The sequence below is a fragment of the Acinonyx jubatus genome, chromosome X (assembly GCF_027475565.1).
Source record: "Acinonyx jubatus isolate Ajub_Pintada_27869175 chromosome X, VMU_Ajub_asm_v1.0, whole genome shotgun sequence".
In the NCBI taxonomy this organism is placed as follows: domain Eukaryota; kingdom Metazoa; phylum Chordata; class Mammalia; order Carnivora; family Felidae; genus Acinonyx; species Acinonyx jubatus.
In genome coordinates this window covers 57,123,214-57,135,568 of record NC_069389.1, presented here as the reverse complement: position 1 = coordinate 57,135,568, position 12,355 = coordinate 57,123,214, and the positions used below count along the sequence as shown (strand labels likewise).

The following is a 12,355-nucleotide window of genomic DNA, read 5'->3' as shown; positions in this document are numbered from 1 at the left end:
TAAACTCTGCACCACAAGGTCCCACTGAGGTACTGCTTGCCATGAGGTCCACCTTGAGCCAGCCTTTATCTGACCTTTATCTTAAATCTTAACACCTGCTATTGTATGAGAGTCGCCTTGGCCCCTCTCCCTTCCCTTGTGAGTTTTCTAGGTTGTTTCCATTTCTGTTGTGTCTTTTTGGAAGAACAACCTGGTATTATCAGAGGACATGAGCTAATGTAGGGCCTGGGAAGACAAGGATGCTGGCTGCAAGGGCCTCAGCCTTACATGCTTGGGCCAGTTGGAAATAGAGAACGAAACTCCTTTTGGATGAGAGTTAACCCTTAAATATAGTTATCACTACCTGCATGGTGGGATCAGACCCTTTTTGAGGGATGGAAGTGATATGGGCCACATCTGGTCTGTTTTTTTGCGCCCAGCCCAGACTCACTCTGGTCTGCCCTGCTGGATGGCTTCATTGAGCCAGAGAACAAAGAGGGAGTGCATGCCCTGAGCACAGTTGCTACAGCAACCTCCTCCTCTCAGGAGCCTGGCAACTGCTGCCCACTTCACCAGAGCCCCGCCTCCTCTGCAGCCCCTTGTTGCTTCCAATAAGCAGTCATACTCAAATCCCTGAGACAAAGTCCTTGAACACGAATTACCTGACCATGTCCCTTAGGTTCACCATTCTGTGGGCCAGGTTTCTGCAAGACACTGTGTCCTGCATATAGGCTTTGGGCTGTCAGGGGTTTGTGAGAATCAAACCCCATGTGTGTGTGCCCCACACTTGCATGGCTGGTAACACATGCTCATGAACTGGGCTTAGTGTCTGAATAAAGGCATCACTGCTACAATGAAAACCAGAGGGTGAAACAGAAAATGATTTTAACAGAAACAGTTTATTTCGAGAAGACACAAACAGCTCTAGCTATATAAAGAATACAGTTCAATTGCTGGTAGCAAGCCAGTATGGAATGCTTGAATAAAAAAAGAAGAAAGAAAGAAAATAAAGAAAAGAAAAACCCTTTGTAATATCACCCCACAGAGGGCTTCCTTCCATTTTGTGTTGGAATTCTAAAAAGCCTGGGATTATGGTCTCTCTTAATTTCTGCTGCTTCTTGAAATTTTTATCCAGGGACACTTTCTTATCACTGGGGGAATTGCCTTATCTCTGCCTTCTAGTTTAGGATATTGGTCTGTAAATTCCCGTCTCCTTTATTTTTTCTTAAGTGCATTGTTGGCACTCAGTAAGCACTGATTGGTAAGTGCTAATGAAACAAAAAAGTCTGTCTCCTGACTATGCATAGTAGGACTAGCCAGTCCTCCTTCCTCATTTTGCTTTTTGCAAGTGTAGGTCTTTTGTTGCCTTAGAGTCCAAGGCATAAACCTGGTTCCCTTCCTAAGTCTGGAAATTTTAAAGCAAAGGCAGAAAGAAACTGTTTCATAGATATTTTCAAATAGGAAAATCCTGAAAGTTACTCATGCCTCTGACTTTTTAAGATTTAGTTTTCAATACGTGGGTAGATCCCTGGGCTCAAATGACAGAAAGGAAGCTTAAAGGTCCTAAGAAGCAATTTGCTTAGATAGGAAAAACTGCAGCCTGGGAGGTATGTCTGAGTGACTGAGTTCATATCAAATTAAAGTCCTTGCTCTTTATATGTCAGCTTGTTCACAATTGTCGCAGAGAGTTTCTTCAAATGGCTTCCTGAGGGAAGCCAGCACAAACCAGTAGAAAGAAAGTTTCAAAAGACAAAAAAAGGGAAATTCCTCAGGATGATGCCTCATCCCCTTCTTGACCAGCCCCATCAGACCTACATCTGGACCAGAGAACTGATGAAACACTAGATGGAGTGTGTGTGTGTGTGTGTGTGTGTGTGTGTGTGTGTGTGCATATGTGTGTGTGAGAGAGAGAGGAGGGGGGAGAGAGAGAGAGAGAGAGAGAGAGAGAAGGAGAGAGGGAGAGAGGGAGAGAGAGAAAAGAGAGACAGATACAGTAGTCAATGGGGCCTTCACAGTTCCATTGGAGAAACCAGGCTCACACACACAGGCACACACCTTCTTCACTCATATCTCTCAATGCTTACATGAGAAAAATGTGAAATGTGAATCTGAGCTTTAGACTTCCAGGTAGCATGAGAGGTAGAGATGGCAGCAAGATGTAGGGTTTGAGGAATATTTAAGGAATTCTTTTTCTTTTTTCTTTTTTCTTTTTTTTTAGGTGAGGTCTAGCCCAACATGGTGCTTGAACTCAAACCTTGAGATCAAGAGTTGTATGCTCTACTGACTGAGCCAGCCAGGTACCCCTAGGGATCCTTTTAAAGGTTCAGAAAACAGGAGGTGGTGGTATGCTGAATGCTTGCTGGTTGTGGTGCTGCACAGGGCATCTCAGGGAGTCCATCCTGGGGCCTGGGGGGCCAAGGAGGCAGGGGATTTAGACAGGAAAACACTGTGGACACAGAATACCTTCTATACCTCATTGGTTTTCTTGCTGGGGTAAGTCTAGAACAGATCCAAATTACATTATAGAAAATGGACACATGGACATTCTGGGTTTCAAAACCAACTATGGGAATCAAGAGTGCTGGTGATTTCCCTAGGAAATTGCATACCAAACTGGCATCTCATGGCCTGGGCCAACAGACTTTCCAGAGACAGCCCTAAACTTGTGACGGCAATATAGGGCAGGTCAGGCCAGATGGCCCAGGGCCAGGGTCCCCAGCCAAAGTTCGGGAGACCAATATAGGGACAAAAGAAATAAGAAAACTCAGAAATCCATTCTTCCCGCTCAGTTTACCTCAAACTCAAGGAATAAGAGGCACATTGGATAACCAGGACAGGAGGTCTGGAGAAAAGAATGAGGATTTCTACACCAAGGTAGTGAGTGAGTCAATGATGAGTACCCTATCAAAGAATAATGGGTTGGCATATGCAGCCCCTCTGCACCCACTTCTGTGCAGACTGGTCTGACAGTGAAGTAGATAGGAGGGCAGTGAGCCATATCACCCAGTATACAACCCAGTTATCACATGGGGCCCGTCACAGAAATGCCTGTTACAGAACATTGTCTGGACCAGGGGTCAGTAAACTATGACAAGCAGGTCAAATCCAGCCTGGGGCTTTATATGGCCCAAGAGCTAGGAATGGTATCTACATTCTTAAAGTATTGTAAGACAAAGAAACAACAGCGAATAAGAATATGCTACAGAGACCACATGTGCACCCCCCCAACCTAAACTAGTTACTATCTGGCCCTTTACAAAAAAGTTTGTCAACCCCTGGTCTAGATCCCATCAATCTATGAGCATTCCTGAACATAGAAACCAGAGGAGGTCCAGTGGAAACAAGGGAACAATGGAAATAACTGGAACTACCACTCCATGTAACTAGCATAACCCTAAAGGGACACTGCCCTCAATTCCACAGAATAATAAGGTATGTACGGACCATGGAAGGAAGCCCAAGAATAGCTAAAGAGAAGAGTCACACTAGGCAAAGAATGTTCCAGAAAAGAGAATGCATGCAGAGCACAGAGGTGATTAGGGAATTTTGTTATTTTTTGATAAGATGGAGATAAAGTTTGAGCCCAGGGATTGACATAACATCAAGCTAGGTGAAGTTTCTAAAATACAACTAAATATCTCATGAGCATGTAACAGTCTGATATCTCATAAAGTTTAAGAAGGGAAGGATAAAGTAGATTCTAGGAAAGCCTATATTGGTTTGTCCTACTTTAAATAAACACCAATTACAAAAGTTGATACTAAAAATAAAGTAGACATTGGGGGACATTGAGAAGAGGAGTCTTTGTTTTTCAAAAGAAGTCACCAGATGATTCCCTTAGAAAAGAAGCTTCTCTACTAAAAGGTGGAATTTGATCTATAAAAATTCATTTTTCAAACTTCTTTTAGGGAAAATATATACAAAGTAGGGAACATATACTGAATTTTGAGGGGAAATGAATGTTTCTAAATTGAAAATCAGATTTGTCCTTGGATTCAACTTAAAGAAATCTTGAGCAGTTTCCCTTAAAGCAAATATATTAGTTTGTTGAAATACCTGGGAAATCCATGCGTCATAAATGTAGAAGCCAGCTGTGGGTCTTCTATAAATGCAGCCCTTTAAATGAAAAAAAACACTGGCCCTAGAGGCAGGAGATCTGGAACTGAGGCCAGGCCCTGCTACTGTGTGTGTGACCTTGTGTAAGTTATTTGAACTTTCTGGGCCTCATGTGTAAAATGAGAGGTTGGTCCCTTTCACTTCTAACATTCCATGGCTACAGATAAATATAGAAATAAGATAAATACAACAACCTAGAAATAAGAAATATTCCCCAAAGTAAGTTTTGGAGTCAGTAGAAAAGAGTAGCAATGAAATATCATAAAACGAATAAAATTGTAACTACTAGCCAGAGTAAATATATCTCATTTAAAAATTAATGAAAAGATTTGTAATTTACAGATTTGATCAGGAGAGGCAAGAACATACATATTGATATTTCTTTACCACCACACATATGGAGGAGAAAATGAGTTTGGGGTGACTTATACAGTGAGCACAATGTTGCATTTGCATGCATAACATTTGGTAAAATTGGACATTAAAAAAAAGCGGAACACCACATAAGGAATAAGTTTCTATAAAGCTTGGCATTGAAAAGAAGCTGAGGGGGGTTAATTGGTTGTTCCAGTTCAGATTTTGTTGGTGTATTTGTTGATCTCAAATTCTACTATGTAGGCAAAATCTTAAAATCAGAGCCCTCCTAGAGAACAGCCACCTTGGTGAAGATAGGTATTTAAGGGTTGGCAATACCAAACATAACACTTTTTTCCTTTTTTCCTATTTGTGAATTCAAAAAAATTAAATCCAAAACGGGCCAGACATGCTGGCTAAGTCAAATCAAGAGTTCTGCAGGTTAAGCGAGTAGTTGATTCAATCTGGTAATTTCTTAACACCAAACAAATGTATACCTGACCAACACGACAATATACATCACTTGGCCAGAGACCAATCACTGTGATGACAGCAGAAATGGTGGGAAAGTTTGAAATCATTTGAACAGTTGTGGCTATAGTGATTCAGGGGCTTGGAGAAGTAACATCACTGGAACACACACACACACACACACACACACACACTCCAGGGCTGCTACTGCTGCTGTTTCTGGGATGACACTTTGAGAACCACTGGCTTTGATTTTGGGCTTTTACTGAACAAATGTATATTCCTATTTCACACAATCCATTACTTATGCAAATTAATTTTTGCTAAACTTATGAAAAGCACCTCAAATATTTGGCTATAACTGTTTACTGCCATATTCCTATATAAATCTGTGTCAGAATATTCTAAAACTTTATTCCATGTCATTGTTTAAGTTTTCATTTTTGCTGCTCTTTGACTAAGGCAGCTCTTCCCACTCTTGTTGTTTTAAATCCCTAATACCTTGGTGACTTATAGCTAAAATATGAGCAAAGACTTTGGAGGGACTGGATGCTCTGGTATAGATCTGGTCTCTCTCACACCAAGCTGAAGTGATAGCACAAAACATAAATAAGGGCAGGGGAAGCAGAGGCTTGTGTTTAGTAAAGTTGTACCTCTAGCAAGTTTAATAATTACCACCACCACCAAGAGACCAATATGGATCAGACATTGATCAGACAGTTTCACCTTTCACAAACAGGACACATTTTCACAAACTCTAAGTCCTTGTGTTCTTTCACTAAAATGACTAGTATTAATTCCATTTGTGTAAAAATGTTAATGTACAATATGATCTTGGCCTTCTCAGTGGCTTTCAGTAGCCATTTCTGAGAGTCTCTTGGTAGATGTGGTCCCTTGGTCCCTTGTCCAATAGAACAGCATGGGGTATCAGGACTATTTAATCAACCACCAGCAATTTAATACAATAATTCCAGGAGATTAAGGTATTTTCTATGTTCTGGAGTTAGCTTTCAGGGAATTTGGCCTTTCTGTGGTGAAAAATACACTTTGCAGCTAATCGAGGCCTAGAATTCTCCAGGCAGAACTTCAATTCCTTTGGCTTAAGGCTTTTCCCCTGTTATAATGCAAGCAACCCTCAAAAAAGGTAGCATTAAGCCTTATGATGTTAAAGGACTTTATCCCTTTCCTGAGAGCATGTTTTTCTTAGTAAAGAGAACAAACTAGGAGGCACTCAGGAGAGTTGGGGCTGGGAAGCAAGGTCTGGGGAAAATGGAGCAGAAAGAGGAGAATGAAGATCCATCCCAATGGCAGACCTCCAGCCCATTCACTATCGTGCTGAAGGGCTGTCTCCGTCTGCATCCCTACTGAAAATGGGTGCTAACTTGCCACTTGGAGCAGGTTGCTTAGAAATCAACCATGTTTTCTGATAATATTGTCTATTCTTAGATGTATAGGCATACAAAGGCTTATAGCAATGGAAAAAAGAGATGGCAATAAAACATTTGGTGCAACAACAGGGATTTATCAGAGGAACCACACTTATTCACAGGAAGAAGATAAACTGATATTCATAGAGTGCAAAGCGCAGGGCTGAGACGAGGGTAAGGCACTTGTGCGGCCCTGAGAGTGGGCGCTTCGTTCACCTCACTCTAGTCCTGGCCCTGGAAAATCAGATTAAAGTGAAAGCCTACTATTGTGTTACAGACTTGGTGATGATGGAAGGCTGCACTGGTGAGGAACAAGAGCACTGGCCACAAACTCAATTTTTTAAGGAATAGTTTGTTTATCAGGAAGAGGGCAGGTGCATGGACACATCTGCTCAGACAGATAGGTACTGCAGGATCACAATCTGATCCGTGTTGTCTAGAGATTTAAAATGGATGTCCAGTGAAATGTTTGTTGTAAGCCTTTATAGAATCTTCTCTAGTCTTTGCACATTCAAGGTGATGCCTTCAGACCAATTGGTCTATTTGAGGTCATTAGACTAACACGAACTATTTCGCTGTTTGTGGTCTTGCCTCCTTAAAGGGTAAGCTGTAGGTTAGGGATGCAGTTCACAGGAGTCAGGGCTGAGGGACAAGTTGGGGCCAGGTGGGAGGCTTAGGTGAGAGATGAGGCAGACAAAGGAGAGGAGATACCAGCGAGGCTTCCTGCTCTACCAAGAATGGCTTGCTCTCTACTCTTGACATCTGAACCACAAATACGTAATGAATACCCACCAAGAGTAAATCACTCTTTGCTACCCATTGACCTCTCCTGGGGATGACTCCCTCTACTCATGACTACACTGAGGTTAGTCCAGCAGAGCTACCTGTGGCTATCGGTTGGAATCAGAGCAAACAAAAGGATAGAAACAACTTGAATTGGAAGCTGACGTCCTGTGGCAAACTTCATTTTACTTGAACCCCTTCTGTATTCCATGCTCAAAAATTGTGCTCATTATTATTTGCACTAGTAACCGTGGCGGTACTAGGTCTCTGAAAGCCTACATGGAGGGGCTGTCAGCCTCTCTTCTCTGGTCTTAACAGAGTCGGTACAGAGGGCAGCAAACATTGTGCTGTGTGCCTTGGTGGGAGAGTTGGTGTTATAATCATGGGGACGAGAGAGGTTGAGGATTAGGAGTAGGAAAGATGTTTGGTGTTATAGTCATCAGTGACTAACAAATTCTACAGTTTGGTTGTTTGCCTGGGATTAGGTCCACCTGTTGCAAAATATTAAAGGAATATTTCTTGCCCTCAATGTTACCTCTGACCATAAAATCTCTGCCCCAAATCCTCTTGTGCTAATGGAAACACCACTGGGTATTTGAAGGCCATAGTAATGATGCAGAAGATGTTACAAAAATTCCAGGTATACAGACTATTGTAGAGGAAAGCAAGACTCAAGGTAACGGCAAAACATAAAAGTGTCTGGGCATTCAGCTTTAGAATCTTTTGGGAAAACCACCCAGGGACAGAAAGGTGAAACCCACTAGAAGTAGCAAACAAGAAGCTTCCAGAAAAACCAGTAGAAGTAACACATCCTGTACTATATGAGTCTCTTATTTGGCTTCAGAGCTCAGCTGTTCAAAGTGGTTCCCAATGAGAAGGCCCTGGCAGCCTTTCACTTTTGTTAGGCCAAAGCATGAACACCCCTTCATTTCCCTGCAGAGGAAAAATGTTTCTGTCTTTTGGAATTCTGAGTCTGGGGCAGACAAGTGTGGCATTCAGATATAAATTCAGGCCAGGAATGAATCTATTTTATTTCAGGCAAAACCCCTGAAATTTGATCTGGACCTTCAAACCAAATAGTTTGAATGCTTTCAAAAGCAACTGGGTACTCACTGTTTATTATTTTAAGTGGCCTCTAAGTTAGGGGGCAGTGCTGATTGCAAAGAAGTTGATGAGCCTGGCCTGCACTTAGAAGTCTAGAATTCAGACCTGTACCAACCAAGGGCCTAGGCTTAAGACCTCTGAATGAGAGGCCCAAGTCTTCTCAGCTCTCAGTGTAGTTTTTCAGCTGCTCTGTCTGCAGGAGTGTGGGTAGTGGAGCTAAGAGCTTGCTTCTCATTGGTGAGCAATGTGACCTATCAAAATCAAGATCTGCTTGTCTCTGGGGCAGTTTCTGCATCATCCAGGATGTTGGCCAATGAATCTGTTGGGTTGGGGGGGTGGCAGTGAAGGAGGAAGGGGTCCAGGAATCAGGCTACAATTTCATTTGACTTTTCTTTTCCCTTCTCGGGAATGTGGACCATTAACCCTCCATTATTGGTCAGCCAGTTTTTGTTCAATGCGTTGACTGTTTTTCTCCCCCAACCTCCCCAAAACCAGACACATGAAAATCAAATGAATTACTTTTCTTGCTCTGCTTAGAAAATTGAACTGACAAGAATAGTTAGTGCCTATAAGCTTGTGTGGGGGGCAGTCACAATGATTGCTCTGGGGGCTCCGTCAGCATCTCATTTCCCCCGAGTTCCTACACTCTCCCCCAACATAGTTAATGTAAAGTCAGTCACACAGTGGAACATAAATGGCAAAAAGTAGCCCTTTTTGTGTGTGTGTTATGGGCCATAGCCACTTGCAAGGCTGCCTTTTAGGTTTTGGATATATTCTTTTTAGTCCATACATTCTTGGTTTGGGAACAGAGTAAGACTTCCTTTAAACAAAAACAAAAGGAACCACAAACCACAATCTAAACTGAATGGAGGTGGACAAGTTACACTTACTTTCTCTCCTCCTTGAGCCTTTGATGATGCTGTTCCTTCAGCTAATTACTTCCTGTAATGAAGGTTATATGCAAATGAAACGAGAGTTCTTAGAATGCAGCATGAGCTGGGCACTGATTCTAGCTATCATTGTTGACAGACACTTGAAGAATTTCAAGGCGCAATGTACAAGTTACCTTGGATAGATCTGAGTGAACAAATGGCTGCCTCATTTGTTGGCTGAACTTGATTCATCCAAAGCAACCCAGTCCTGACTTTTCCTAGTTGGTGGGGGCGGGGGGGGGTCGTCTACATGATTATTGAATGTCATCACCCTGATCTCCGCATAGACAATCAAACTGAAAAAGGCATGAATTTCAAGACACACTCACATTCATATTTTGAATGACAAAAGCCATCCAATCAACCCCATGCTGAAATAAGTGCACAGCCATAAACCTCTCTGGTGGGGGGAATTTAAGTGTGGATGGAGAGGCACCAGAGTCTTTTTGTTTCTCCACACAGGGCCATCAAGGCCTTGCCAGGAAAGTGAATAATCAGCAATGGCACCCTATGATCCCCAGTTTTGGCAGTCCCCAATCCACTCTCACACTGTGCCCCTCAGTGACAGGAGTCAGGGATGGAGCAGCCTGGCCATTGATTGAAAAGATGGTACATGTGCCCTTGCATCTGAGAATTTCTTCTCAGGGCACAACACTGGGGGAAGATAAGGAGAAAATCGGTAATTGGGTAATGGCAAGACTGTAAGTATGAAAATGTAAAAGGTCTGAAGATGATTAAAGTGCCTGATGATTTAGTTCTAGATAAAGTGACCTGTCTCCTGCTGTCCAGAGTGTGAGTTAATGTAAAAGAAATGTAGGCTCTTCTGTTATGTCCATGATTACTTTTTAAAACCCTTTCTCTTCCCCTTTGTCTACTCAAGTTTAATAACTAAACCCTGTTAACTGAACTCGGGACTTAGGTACTGGGGTCATCGGTAGTTTCACAGTCTTTTGAAAATTGTGCAATAATTCTCCGAGCCAGTGGGTTAGTGGTCTTCAGCAGTTCGGCTGCTGAGGGGCGGGACCTTGGAGTTGTCTTGCTTCCCTTCTTCTGTAGCAAGGCCTTGAAATCATCGTTTCTGCCAGCATCTAGGTTGGCACTGCCACTTGACCCCGCAGAAGCAGCTGACTCACTGATTGGAGAATCAGCTGTGTTCTTTATTGGTGAATGGGAGCTTGGTCTGCTGCCGCCAGCAAAGGCCTCACCAGGCTCTTTCCAGCCAAGCAGCTTTCTTTTGGACCTAAATAAGAAAAAGTTTGCTTTAAGTGAATTCACGTGGCAGATATTTCTTAAATGCTTCGTATAATTTCATGAATGCCAGTGGCATGATGTGGGGGCTACCATGCAGCAGCCTTGCAAGCAGTTGTACTTACCAGCTTTCTCTCTCTCTCTGCTAAGTCCTCAGAGTCCCTTGTCTGGCTTCCTCTCTCTATACCCCTTTCAATGCCTCCAGCTGGAGTCGCTTGGCCTGTGCCTGCAGGCTCAGTTCTGCCTAGGTTCTGGGACCAAGGAAGCATTTAAGGAGTCTAGGCCAGTAGCTCAGTGACTCTGAATCAAGACAGTCTGAGAGCTGATCCTGTTCTGAACTGGTGCTCCAGCTCTAATGACTGGGCTCTTTCTATTTTTTTCTCATCACCAAGTCCTTGCTTTGAAACCCTGTCCAATAACTGGTGCCCGGTCCGGTCCCACTTTGCCTAAGTTCCTGCTTTGATGCTTGGCTTGTTGCCCCATTTCACTTCTTGATAAGATGTTTTTGGTACAAGGAATTCTGTGAAGGGTTAAATGTCTCCGTCTGTAGACAGAGCTGTGAGAGAGCAGATGGAGCCACAATAGGCCTGCGGTTGCTAGGAGACGAGGGGCCTCTCACTCGGCACCTGGTCTTCCCTTCCCTGCCCCTCCTCCACTTCACCCAAAGATGTCAGTGAATTGCATATGCAAGGCTGAGGGCTGCATTCACATATGTGGGTATCTGAACTTAGGCTCCAGTTGCAATTCTAATGGCTGCTTAGAGGTAGCAGATTTTCTTTTGGTATAAGAAGGGTAGACAATTACAATAGGAATTAAGAAAATTGGTCTACACCTGTGTATCACAGTAAACAAATCTTCAGTTGTGCGTGAAGCCACAAACACGTCATCGTCCTCTTCAGCAATCCATTCGGCTGTTTTATCACTGATTACACTTTTTTCTTCAGTGCTTGCTTCTGTAGAACTCCCTAGGCATAAGAACCAGAAGGAATTAAATACTTCGACCACAATAGTTAGGACAAAGCACATTCTCCTGTGGTATTTCATTTGATGTTCAAAGCAACTCTGGGAGGGCTGCAGGGCAGAGACTCTTAATGTCTCTGTTTTGCAGAGGAACACAATGTTCAGAAGGTTAGTGTTTTGGCCAAGGTGGAGTGAGTGGTGAAGATCAGCATGGGTCCCTGTGTTCTCACACCTTTTCCATTACACAACAGGTTGCCTGAGCATTCTCTTGTTTTGAATGCAGTATTTTTAAAAATCAAAAAGCAGAGACTCATCTAAAGCAATGACTCAACCAGTAGGTGGGAGTGGGACCTATCTGAATCTCAGAGGGAGCCTGTGGAGTTTGATGATGCATCTTCTAAAAATTACCTGTGGCTGTGATTTGTTTGCTTGTTTTAGCCACTATGATTTAACTTATGTTGGAAGTCCAAATTTGGCCTAAGGAAGGTTGTAAGATTTTGATGTTTGGTGTTAAAGGTACAAAAAAAAAAGGATGAAAAACATGGATGGATCTGGAGGACAATAGGTTAAGTGAAATAAGATAGTCACCAAAAGACCAATGCTGTATGATTCCACTTACATGAGTCCCTGGAAGAGTCAAATTCACAGAGACAGAAAATGGAAGAGTGGTTGCCAGCATATGGGGGTGAGGGGACAATGGTGAGTTCTTGTTCAATGGATACAGACTTGAGTTTTGCAAGATGAAGAGAGCTCTGGAGGTGGATGGTGGGAGGTCATAGTTGTACTGCCTTGTGAATGTATTGAGCACTGCTGAACTGTACATTAAAAATGATTAGGATGATAAATTTTATGTTATGTGTATTTTTGCCACAATTAAAACAAAAAAAGACACATGCAAAAAAGACCTGAAAAATTATGAGGAACATTATCTAGTTTAGTCTTATTGTTCCAGGAAGAGCTAGCCTCAAAGCATCCAAGAAA

General features: G+C 42.7%; 1 protein-coding gene across 12 annotated transcripts in view; it reads right to left on the bottom strand.

Moving 5' to 3' along the window:
• Positions 1-859: 859 nt before the first annotated feature.
• NHSL2 (NHS like 2) overlaps positions 860-12,355 on the bottom strand; it is a 270,707-nt gene continuing 259,211 nt past the window's right edge. For all 12 annotated transcript variants that reach the window (XM_053202471.1, XM_053202474.1, XM_053202476.1 and 9 more), the window contains 2 exons: positions 11,247-11,379; positions 860-10,406 (listed from right to left, as the gene is read on the bottom strand). In XM_053202471.1, coding sequence (XP_053058446.1) covers positions 10,082-10,406; positions 11,247-11,379 — 458 coding nt within the window. In that variant the 3' untranslated portion in view covers positions 860-10,081. The remainder of the gene's footprint in view (positions 10,407-11,246; positions 11,380-12,355) is intronic.